Source organism: Atheta coriaria, unplaced genomic scaffold (genome assembly GCF_025399875.1).
Source record: "Atheta coriaria isolate IRGN ID8LTWV9N9 unplaced genomic scaffold, Caltech_Dcor_3.1 hic_scaffold_4_pilon, whole genome shotgun sequence".
NCBI classification, from domain to species: domain Eukaryota; kingdom Metazoa; phylum Arthropoda; class Insecta; order Coleoptera; family Staphylinidae; genus Dalotia; species Dalotia coriaria.
The window spans coordinates 1345577-1357553 of record NW_027045446.1 but is presented as its reverse complement, the minus strand read 5'-3'; the positions used below and the strand labels follow the sequence as shown (position 1 = coordinate 1357553).

Genomic DNA, 11977 nt, shown 5'->3' with positions numbered 1-11977 from the left:
GCCGCCGATATCGATGCAGTACTTACCGAAAATCGTGTCGGAGACGCTCGCCGCCGGCTGCCGCACAAATCGGGACGGATATCGGCCCGTAAATACGAGAACGCCACTCTTGTTATTGGTATGCCAGGAATGGTACAAAGAATCTAGACAACGCAACGGTCACGGCGCACCTGAAACGGCGCATCGAACGAACGGCAACGCGCGGCGCGCTCGGCTAGGCCCGTTCACCGTACACGCACGAACTTACTTCGGCTGCTACATTAACTCAACCGCCATCTGCACGGCACACAAATAAACTAAACAGAAAAATATTGCACAAAACAACCACCAACGCCATCTATCGCAACCTAATAAACTAAAAAAAGAAAACTGTAATTTTGCTTTATAAATAAAAATAATTTAATTAATAAATAAACTAAACTAATGGATAAATGCCTTCTGTTGCGACACCACAATGATTACCCCTATTCCTAGCCACTTTAATATAACCCTGATCACCCCAACTAGTCCCCAGGAGTTTTCACCAACCAAAATCTTCACCATTTTCAGTGGTACCGTACCCAACTGCTAAAACAGCATGATCCAAATCTTCTGTTTTACACTTAGGCTCATAATAAACACCTTTGGAGTAATGTTGGAATGTTTCTTGACTTGCATCGATTGCAATTGCAATGGGACCAATAGTAGCAACAGCTTGCATCAATGCTTCCTCATTACCCTTTGGTAAATCAACAAAACCATTGGTAATGGCGCCGGATTTCTTCGCATTGTACGCACACTTCTGATCCTTAGCTTCATAGGGATAAGCCTCTTCAGTATCAATACCTTTATTGTCTTTTATATAACGAAATGCATTATCCATGTTTCCGCCATTACAACCATGGTTACCATACTTGGTAGAGCAATCAACCAGGTTCTGTTCACTCAAGGAGACAAGTTTAGATGTTTTACGAAAGTGTTGTCCTTCCAGGGCACCAGTCTGGTACAAAAACATTAAAATTTGAAGTGTTTTGGTGTTTTTCACTTACAGCACTGAAACTCCAACAGGACCCACATTGTTTCTGGTCCTTGACATGTGTAACAGCTCCCTCTGTGCGCCAATCCACTTCCTTAGGCATGCAGACATGTGCAGGAGGGATAAAAGCAACAGGACCTTCTTTTGTGTCATCAAAAGGGTCCAGAGTTCTGTTGTAACCATTTACAATGTGGATAAACTCATGGTGCAGCATATCAGACCATGTATTGAGGGATAATTTATAATTCACCAAGCCTATATCGTATAATTGGTTGTGTTTGATGACTTTATGAGCGTTTTCCATGAACACTTTCATCCGGAACTTCTCTTCAGTCTCACTATCATATTGTTTATCTTCCTGAGCCTTAAAATTGTGTTTATTAACAAGATATACATGGTTTTAGGCTGGTACCTACCAGGTAAGCTCCCCATTGTCGTGTTACCTCATCATAATAAGACCCACAAAGGGTATGTCTCAAAATGGCGACCAGGATAACCAAACTTTTCATTTCTGTTCACATTCAGAGCAAAACATCAACTGAAAGTGTTTTTTTTTCATGTATAAATGCTTGAAGAAAAGTGTTTTTTGCTTTTATTTAATCATTCAATAAAAGATTGCGGGTTATTGTCTGTGTTTTACCAACAAACACGGCTTAAAATAACTCTATTTATTCGTTTTTGGCATTTTGAGCAACTTAACTCTAAAAATGATTACAATACAAAAGAATCTTCACTGAATTCACACTAAACCAAAGGATAGCTGGATTGGGTAGCAATGCCACAATGATTGTCCCTGTTCCTCGCCATTTTGATGTATCCACCATCACCCCAGCTGTCACCCCAGGAGTTCTTCACCAACCAATAATCTTCGCCCTTTTCAGTGGTGCCATAACCAACAGCCAAGACACCATGATCCAATTCCTCACTGCTGCATTTGGGATCATAATAAACTCCTTCGGAGTATAATTGAAAGGTCTCCTGGCTGGCATCGATGGCAACAGACACTGGTCCAATGGTTGCAATGGCTTTCATGAGGGCTTCCTCATCACCAGAGGGAATGTCAACGAAGCCCTTATCAGTGGCACCGGAGTTCTTCGGGTTGTATCTGCATTTGTCATCTTCGGCTTCATATGGGTAGGTTTTCTCTGTGTCCAGACCATGGTTGTCTTTGATGTAACGGAAGGCGTTGTCCATGAGGCCGCCATTGCAACCATTGTTACCGTATTTACCAGAGCAGTCAATCAAGTTCTGTTCACTCAAGGAGATGAGTTTACCAGTTTTACGGAAGTGTTGACCTTCAAGAGCTCCAGTCTACAGAAAAAATTAGGTTAGTAATGATTTTATTCATGTTTTCTGTATGAAAAGAAGAAATATTTACCGCACTGAAACTCCAGCAGGATCCACAATGTCCCTGGTTCTTCACAACGGTGACAGCGCCCTCTTTACGCCAATCCACTTCCTTGGGGACGGTAACATGAGCAGGAGAAATAAAAGTAACACCCTTATCATTCTCATCCTGGAATAATCCACTGGATCTACCCAGGCTGCGATTGTATCCGTTGACGGTGTGCACAAACTCATGATGCAACATGTCCGCCCATTTATTCACTCCTAATTTGTAGTTAACCAGTCCCATCTCGTACATCTGGTTGTGTTTGGCTACTTTATGTGCGTTCTCCATGAAAATCTTCATTCTGAACTTCTCTTCTGTTTCGCTGTCATATTCTTTCTTGTGTTGCAGCTAAAAGCAATAAAAATTGATCAAAATAAATAATCAGTCGCCATTTTGTATTCATGTAAATATAAAACATGCAATTTGATATGGATAATATTGTAAATTGTAAACAATGCACAATCGTATGAACAAAAACAAACTATTTTGATAACAGGACCGAATTGAAGCGTATTTGTGCCCTGAGGTCATCGAAAGTCACAACGGCCAGCGATTAAAATGTCGCGCGTGATCATTATTCATCATATCTGAATATCCAGCATGAAAATAATCCAATTAGAAGCAAAAAAACAAGTTGCTAATTGGATTAGTGGCATTCTGCGAACTCAACTTCCAAATTCGCATGTTGTGAAGTCACAGATCGTAAAAACACACACAAATGTTATGGTTGTGTGTGTGTGTGTGAAGGGAAACACGTGATTATGTACAGAAAAATACCTTAAAAGATGCCCATTGTTCCGAGACAAGGTCAAAGAAGGACACGCACTGAGCGATCCCTACAAGGGCGGCCAGAACCAGTAATCCCTTCATACCTGCGAAGAACACAAAGAAAACATTAGAAAATCACGTTGTGCATGTGTACCACCATTTTGAAATCAATCAAAACAAAGAAAAAATCATAAAAATTTCGCCATTTTGTAAAAATCACTATTTCATCACAAAATAAACATTAAAATTAACTAAAAATACGTGAATATGATTTAAATACTTGTAAATAATTAATTTATTGCATAATTATTGTTTAAATAATAGTTTAATGTTGAATTAAAGCAAAAACATTGAAATTTTATGTTCATTGTTCACTTACTGGTTTCTATTGCGTTTTTTGGTGTTGTATTACAAGTTGTTCACTCAGCAGAGCACGGAATCCAACTGATTTCGACCGTCGAATGCCGCCAGCAAGTAACTTCCCTGTTTTTGTTTAGGTCAGATCATCAGATGGTCCGTTTTGCGTTTTGCTGTCTGTTGAATCATCGACCTCCGGACTGGCTGATTCAGTCTTTCCCCTCCATGCACGGTGATAAAATGTCTTGCGCATTGATCCGAAGCGGCCCAATCACATTCTGTGGTTTAAATAGTTTATACTATCAATAATAGTGATTCAAAATGGCGTCCTTCAATGGTAAAACAAAAGAATTAATTATTTCGGAGAATTTTGTGATTTTTGTTAGTTTTTTAGTGATTATATGTAAAGTAAATGAATTATAATGATTATTAGTGATTAATGTAGTTAAATAATTGATACATAGTGATGGTAAATGTTTATTGGTTAAATATAAATAATTAATTATGGATTATACAGAAAAACGTCTTTATCTTATCTTAAAATGTGTTGAATATTTACAAAAGACGTAAATTATAGGTCAATAGGTTGTATTTTATACGTTTTATGTGATAAAATGTGTTATTATTGTTTAATAAATTGTTTTTAAACGTATAAACAAAAAATAAATTCAAAAAAAATAAAAGTAGTGATGTTTTAGTAACAAACTAAAAGTTGGTAGTGGAAACATCCTAATAACCCTAACTTTCAAACTGTTTAGTTTAAAATTTGTAGTTTTTTTGTTCTTAAAATATATTAAACACTAACCAAAAGCATCAATAAATTGTATTATATTTAAATTTAATTATAAAATGCATTGTTATTGTTAAATAAATTGTTTTTAAACTAATAAACAAAAAATAAATTCAAAAAAATAAAAGTAGTGATGTTTTAGTAACAAACTAGAAGTTGGTAGTGAAAGCACCCTAAGAACCCTAACATTCAAACTGTTTAGTGCGCAATTTGTAATTTTTTGTTTGTAAAATGCATAAAACACTAACAAAACTTATATATTATTAATTTATAAATTGTATTATATTTATATTTAATAATATAATGCGTTGTTATTGTTTAATCAATTGTTTAAACGTACTTAAACAAAAAATAAACTTCAAAAATTGTTTTAGTAACAAACTAAAGTTCCCTAAACGTTGGTAACACAATCAGTCAAAATCCCTAACACTGTCAGCTGTATTTGTATCTACCTATAGTGAGTAAAAAATGGCTGAACAATACGATTTGGCCGCGAAAGACATCGAAAGACTAAAAGCCAACGCCAAAAGACGCCTGGAACTACGCAATGAATTCCTCAAACAACAATCCGACCCATTTCGACATGCATCTGGCGAAGGCGGACATGTCGTGAGTACTTCTACATCTAAATATCATTTAACCTCCTAATTGATGACATAACACAACACAAAACAACACATTCTCGCTTTATGTATCAACATTTATCATATTACATCCTCAAAAGATATCAAACCAAAGGATAACTCGCAAGTGAAGCAATCCCACAGTGATTCCCCGCATTCCTTGCCATCTTGACATAACCTCCAATTCCCCACTGTTGCCCATATGAGTTCTTCACCCACCAAAACTGTTTCCCATCCGGATCCGTATCATATCCAACTACTAAAATCGCATGGTTCATATCATTCGTCGCATTCTTACACGCCGCATCAAAATAAACCCCATCGGAATAAAACTGCAATGAATCACGACTCGCATCAATGGCGGCGGAAATCGGACCTATCGTACTAACGGCAACCCGCAAAGCTTCTTCATCACCTTCCGGTATGGTGACATAACCTGTACTATCCGTGCCAAAACCTTCCGGTTTGTATCTACATTGATTATCGGCTGCTTCGTACGGGTAATAATTCTCTGTGTCAATTCCTATGTTATCCTTGACATATTGAAAGGCTGGATTCATTAATCCTCCATTACAGCCATTATTACCATAATCCTTTGTACAGTCGATTAAATTCTGTGGGCTTAAGTCAGTGAGGACTCCAGTTTTACGGTAATATTGTCCTTCGAGTGCTCCAGCCTACAAAAATTTGAAGTTTTTTGACACAATTTTCAACAAAAAAACAGCAAAAATCTTCATAAGCGCATGTTTCATGAAAGAAAATTATAAATATTTGAAATTAAGGTCAAATTATCGTGAAATTTACTTAGTTTTGCATGAATTTCTACGTTTTTAACCTAATTTTCAATTTTTTTAACGTGATTTTTGTCATTTTGACGCATTTTTACAAAAAAACTAGTAAAAAACCATCATTGACGCATGTTTTATTAATGAAAAATGAAAAAAATATTAAATTTTAGTCAATTTATCGTGGATTTTACTTAGATTTTGTGAATTTTAACCTAATTTTTGTTATTTTGAAGTTTTTTGAGACAATTTTCAACAAAAAAACAGCAAAAATCTTCATAAGCGCATGTTTCATGAAAGAAAATTATAAATATTTGAAATTAAGGTCAAATTATCGTGAAATTTACTTAGTTTTTCATGAATATCTTCGTTTTAAACTTAATTTTCAATTTTTTAACGTGTTTTTTGTCATTTTGACGCATTTTGTACAAAAAAACTAGTAAAAAACCTTCATTGACGCATGTTTTATTAATGAAAAATGAAAAAAATATTAAATTTTAGTCAATTTATCGTGGATTTTACTTAGATTTTGTGAATTTTAACCTAATTTTTGTTATTTTGAAGTTTTTTGAGACAATTTTCAACAAAAAAACAGCAAAAATCTTCCTAAGCGCATGTTTCATGAAAGAAAATTATAAATATTTGAAATTAAGGTCAAATTATCGTGAAATTTACTTAGTTTTTGATGAATTTCTACGTTTTTAACCTGATTTTCAATTTTTTAACGTGATTTTTGTCATTTTGACGCATTTTTACAAAACAAAAACTAGTAAAAAACCTTCATTGACGCATGTTTTATTAATGAAAAATTAAAAAAATATTAAATTTTAGTCAATTTATCGTGGATTTTACTTAGATTTTGTGAATTTTAACCTAATTTTTGTTATTTTGAAGTTTTTTGACACAATTTTCAACAAAAAAACAGCAAAAATCTTTATAAACGCGTATTTTATTAATGAAAATTATAAATATTTTATATTTTGGTCAAATTATCGTGTAATTTACTTTAATTTTCATGAATTTCTACGTTTTTAACCTAATTTTCAATTTTTTAACGTGATTTTTGTCATTTTGACGCATTTTGTACAAAAAACGAGTAAAAAACCTTCATTGACGCATGTTCTATTCATAATTTCGGTTTCCAAGCACAAGCAACACTTGTAACTATCAGCAAAACAACTAAAAAACATTAATTCCATGATAAGCGATTTTAAATTTTTAGGCTAAAAATTATTTAATTTTACTTTTTTTGACTTACTGCACTGAATGCATAACACCCCGCGCATAATCCTTGACTCCTCACAGGCGTAACAGCGCCCAGTTTACGCCAATCGATGGAATCCGGAATCGGGACGTTTGCGCTCGCGATAAACGCGCTGGATCTTTGCGTTGGGATAATATTCATATCCAAACCTATCCGTGATCTGTTAAATCCGTTCAGAGCGTTGTCAAACTCATGGTGGAGCATATCAGCGTATCCGTTGATTTTCTGCGCGTGACTGATGTAACCCTTTGCGTAATCGTCGTTCAAACGGAAGATTTTCGCGGTGTTTTCGATGAATACTTCACGGCGGTAGTTTTCTTCCATTTGGGAGCTGTATATTTTATTGAAGGTTATCTAAAATTAATATATACAGGAAAAATGTATGTTCGGGACTTATACCGCAACTCAAAACGTAGGATTTTTATTTTTTTAAATTTTTTTTGTTTTTTTTTGTTACCTTGAAGTTATTCCATGCTTCTTCAATTGTCTGTTCATTTCTTTGTCGTGGACCGATGATATTCACATCAAAATTTGCTTGCCCGCCACCGGAAACTCCCGCGTTTATATTTCCGGTTGGGAATTGTGGCGCTACAGGCAGAATCTGCCGCCGTTGGTGATTATATCGTTGTGCAGTGGTAAAAACCGCACACGTTGTTAATATTAACAACTTTACGCGGAATTTCATTGTGTTTTTGATGGTTTAAATGTAACTATTGATTGTTATTTGATTTTTTTCTTTCTTGGAAACTTGTAATATTAGTTGATGATTAATCACTTGTGAGTTTTTTGTTAGGTACGCGCGCGTTGCGAGTTAGATGAATATTGAAACTCGCGAAAGTCTTTTCCTTCATTTATTCTTTCCGCAGAGAGGATGATGCGCGCCGAGAGTTTACGAGAGGTGCAATCAGGCACAAAGTACGCATTTGCATAGGTCTTCAGTGTCTTCCTACGCGGTTACGATATTTGCGTGACATTTAAAAGAAAATTTACAAATATTTTAGATTTGATTGGAGTTAGAGAGAATTTTACGTGGATTTTTATACATTTTTATGGTTTTAACGTAATTTTTGCTTGTTTTAAAGTAATTTTCCTTAAAAAATTAAAGAAAACTTAATTAACGCATGATTTATTAATGAAAAATAGTAAAAGTATTAAATTTTAGTCAATTTATCGTGGATTTTACTTAGATTTTGTAAATTTTAACCTAATTTTTGTTGTTTTGAAGTTTTTTGACACATTTTTCAACAAAAAAACAGCAAAAATCTTCATAAACGCGTATTTTATTAATGAAAATTATGCAACTATTAAATTTCAGTCAATTTATCGTAAATTTTATTTTGATTTTACGATTTTTGACCAAAATTTTGTTGTTTTGAAATTATTTTGACTTTTTGACGCAATTTTCATAAAAAAACATCAAAAATCTTCATAAGCGCATGTTTCATCAAAGAAAATTAGAAACATTTGAAATTAAGGTCAAATTATCGTGATATTCATTTAAATTTTTATGAATGTCAACGTTTTTAACCTAATCTTCAATTTTTTAACGTGATTTTTGTCATTTTGACGCATTTTGTACAAAAAACGAGTAAAAAACCTTCATTGACGCATGTTTTATTAATGAAAAATAGTAAAAATATTAAATTTTTGTTAATTTAGCGTGAATTTTACTTAGATTTTGTAAATTTTAACCTAATTTTTGTTATTTTGAAGTTTTTTGACACAATTTTCAACAAAAAAACAGCAAAAATCTTCATAAACGCGTATTTTATTAATGAAAATTATAAATATTTTAATTTATGGTCAAATTATCGTGTAATTTACTTTAATTTTCATGAATTTCTACGTTTTTAACCTGATTTTCAATTTTTTAACGTGATTTTTGTCATTTTGACACATTTTGTACAAAAAACAACTAAAAATCCTTCATTGACGCATGTTTTATTCATAATTTCTGTTTCCAAGCACAAGTACCACTTGTATCTATCAGCAAAAAAGCTAAAAAACATTAATTCCATGATAAGCGATTGATTACCGCTTGAGAAATTCCACCAGACTTGCGCTTTCACAAAGATTACAACAATGTTTATTCAAATTCATCATTTCGCGCGCACCGCATCCTTAAAATCGTTTGTAATGTTTATTTAATGTTATAATTCGATGACCCACTAACATTTGACCGATTGACAATCAATCCAATCAAGCACACTGAAAAAAGTGAAATGTTTGCTGTCAACTCAACGAGACAACAAGACAAAAAATAAATACAACGATTTAGATTGCTTGCCATGGGGAAAAACACGTGGCACGTCTCTTCTCGACACTTTCTATCTGCTTCACAGAAATATGCAACAAATGACTTGCGTAAGGTGGTGATATTGTTTTTGGCGTTTTGACGAATTGACGAGTATTTAGCGCGCGATTATGTTTTGTCGTTGTATAATTCATGTATTCCACGGGTGATTATGCTGTGCGAGCGCGTGATGGACGCTTCATTAGCGTTCGTAATTGAGCTGCGTCATTGATCGACGAAATTCAACTCAACTTTAACATTCACCGTGTATTGTCCGTCATGCTTCCTCGTTGAACAAATAAATCATTGCGTAATTGAATTCATGTACAAATCATCAGATTTAAATTAAATTAATCTAAATGTTACGAAATTGATTAATTTTTTAGGGAATTTTGATGATTTTAAAGTTATTTTTGTTTGTTTTGAGGTTAATTTTGTGTTTTTGAGATTATTTTGATCAAAAAATAAATAAATCTTCATTACCGCGTGTTTTATTAATGAAAATTTATAAAAATATTAGTTTTTTGTCAATTTTCTTGCATTTTGATGAATTTTAACGATTTTAACGTCATTTTTGTTTGTTTTGAGGTTATTTTTGAATTTTTGAGGTTATTTTGGTCAAAAAATGAATAAATCTTCATTAACTCGTGTTTTATTAATGAATATTTCGGATTTAACCCAATTTTTCTTAGATTGTTATGAGTTTTGATGTTTTAACCTAAGTTTTGTTGATTTTCAGGTTATTTATACCTTTTTGAGGTTATTTTGATCAAAAATGAATAAACCTTCATTAACGCGTGTTTTAACAATGAAAATTTATAAATATTTTAGGTTTTCGTGAATTTGACGCGAATTTTACACTAATTTTATGTATTTTGATGTTTTTAACCCAACTTTTGTTGATTTTAGGTTATTTCTACCTTTTTAAGCTTGTTTTAAACATAATTCTTGTTTCTACACACAAATAATACTTTTATCAGTCGCCACAACACAAAATCACGTGAAATTTGAATAAAATTAATCAAAATCTTAAGAAATTTTCAATATTTTTGCTTTTTTGTAGTTTGATCCAGCAATTCAACGTTTCGGTGCCATGCGTCTGAGTTCCTTTGAACATTTCAAAGCAAACGCTAAAAACGTCCGCACTGGATTATTCTGCGTCGTTATACCGCTGGCTGCGACCATGTACATCTTTAAAACGCAGAGAGAACGAGACGAAGAGAAGTACCGCACCGGACAAGTCGCCTACAAGGACCGTCGATTCAAATTCATCTAAATTCATCAATCTTATATTGCTAACATAGTAATACTAGCGAAAATCATAATAAATTAAATGCAATTCGTGTAAATAGAGTTGAATGGTATTATATTAACAATTGTTGAATAATTGTGGAATTGTTGATGCTTTGAACATGTATTAATCATTACTTATCTGTCTTCCAGCTGCTTATCACGCGCCACGACCGCATCATCGAATTTCACCATGTATGTTGTGCCTTTGTGCCAATGCGCAGTTACTTTTGCGGCCTGCGGACAGAAAAACAAGAAATTCTACGTAAAAACCACTAAAAACAATATTTTATTGTTTATATTATATGTGAGTAGAAGGAGAAACTCACTAGTTGTTTAAAACTGAAGAAATAATTAAAATTGAGTCAATAGTTTAAAAGTTATATGCAAAATTGTAAAAAATGACATTTGAGATGTCAAAATGTCAAAAATCAAATCTATAGCCAATCAGATAATACCTATTGGCGTGTATCCATGACAACGAAATCAACAACATGGCGGATACTTACAAAACCTGTACCAACTAGCACAGACTCCACAATTCCAGCAACAAACACAGCACAATTCAAGCTGCCTTTGTCTCTTGGTACAGAAATAAACTTATTGACTATTGGCTCCTTCTCCATCAGATAGTAAGTGTTTTCATCATCATTAGAATGTTCAAGTTTATCAGCTTCCTTTCCAAACAAAGCCTAGAAGCAAAACATTAACATAACTTGGTAAAAAACACTTGGATTTATTATCATTACCTTCCATAATGTTGATTTTACAAAAAGCAGAATATTCAACAGTTTGATTTCTCTTTTTGCATTTCTTTCTCTCACAAAGTACAGATCAATGATTTTACTACCAACATTATATCCCAGACTGTGTAATCTACAAGTAAATTGATTAATATTATGTATAGAATGATTCTTTAAAGAATTACACACCTGTTTTGTAGTTCGACAACAGTGCTAGACTTGTTTTGTGAGTATTGCACCACTTCAGAGAAGAGTAACGCGAAACAACTCAGAGAAACATCGCCTTTTCCTTTACTTAAAGGTTTATCGAGTATACTTGTACGTGGCTTGTTAGATGAATTCATTTTTGTGGAGATTTTAATTGTGTATTGCACAGGAATCACTCAAAACACAAAATATAAATATAACCAAGAATATATTACGTGAAATAGACTCTAGATGGTAACCTATGCACTGGTATTGATTTTTTACTTCATAAAAAATCCACTAGATGTCGCTGTGTGTATCATTTGACAGAATATTTATCAATATCTTGTGTTTATTGTTTAAATGTGGTATAAAGGTAAAAAATATTTGAGTTGTTTATATATCACATATTTATTTATCACATATACAAATGAAAGTCGTTGGATCAATCAATGCCTCGAATTTTATTG

At 33.2% G+C, this 11977-nt stretch overlaps 5 protein-coding genes across 5 annotated transcripts; 1 reads left to right on the top strand and 4 right to left on the bottom strand.

Annotated features, from left to right (window-relative positions):
• Nucleotides 1–520: 520 nt before the first annotated feature.
• LOC135790263 (cathepsin L-like) lies at nt 521–1529 on the bottom strand. Its single transcript, XM_065300391.1, has 3 exons — nt 1432–1529; nt 1029–1379; nt 521–979 (listed from the first exon to the last, which is right to left on the bottom strand). Exons 1-3 carry the CDS (start codon nt 1522–1524, stop codon nt 521–523), a joined length of 903 nt encoding a protein of 300 aa, XP_065156463.1. The 5' UTR covers nt 1525–1529.
• A 139-nt stretch (nt 1530–1668) lies between these two features.
• On the bottom strand, nt 1669–3715 carry LOC135790113 (cathepsin L-like). The gene is made up of 4 exons (XM_065300165.1): nt 3556–3715; nt 3186–3280; nt 2394–2756; nt 1669–2326 (listed from the first exon to the last, which is right to left on the bottom strand). Exons 2-4 carry the CDS (start codon nt 3276–3278, stop codon nt 1760–1762), a joined length of 1023 nt encoding a protein of 340 aa, XP_065156237.1. The 5' UTR covers nt 3279–3280; nt 3556–3715; the 3' UTR covers nt 1669–1759.
• Nucleotides 3716–4741: 1026 nt separating this feature from the next.
• LOC135790115 (uncharacterized) lies at nt 4742–10637 on the top strand. The gene is made up of 2 exons (XM_065300168.1): nt 4742–4932; nt 10352–10637. The coding sequence occupies exons 1-2, from the start codon at nt 4792–4794 to the stop codon at nt 10562–10564; spliced, it is 354 nt and encodes a 117-aa protein (XP_065156240.1). The 5' UTR covers nt 4742–4791; the 3' UTR covers nt 10565–10637.
• Nucleotides 5003–10038, bottom strand: LOC135790112 (procathepsin L-like). The gene is made up of 3 exons (XM_065300164.1): nt 7453–10038; nt 6990–7349; nt 5003–5623 (listed from the first exon to the last, which is right to left on the bottom strand). The coding sequence occupies exons 1-3, from the start codon at nt 7678–7680 to the stop codon at nt 5051–5053; spliced, it is 1161 nt and encodes a 386-aa protein (XP_065156236.1). The 5' UTR covers nt 7681–10038; the 3' UTR covers nt 5003–5050.
• LOC135790114 (trafficking protein particle complex subunit 5-like) lies at nt 10638–11764 on the bottom strand. The gene is made up of 4 exons (XM_065300167.1): nt 11511–11764; nt 11328–11454; nt 11088–11270; nt 10638–10815 (listed from the first exon to the last, which is right to left on the bottom strand). The coding sequence occupies exons 1-4, from the start codon at nt 11663–11665 to the stop codon at nt 10717–10719; spliced, it is 564 nt and encodes a 187-aa protein (XP_065156239.1). The 5' UTR covers nt 11666–11764; the 3' UTR covers nt 10638–10716.
• Nucleotides 11765–11977: the final 213 nt, after the last annotated feature.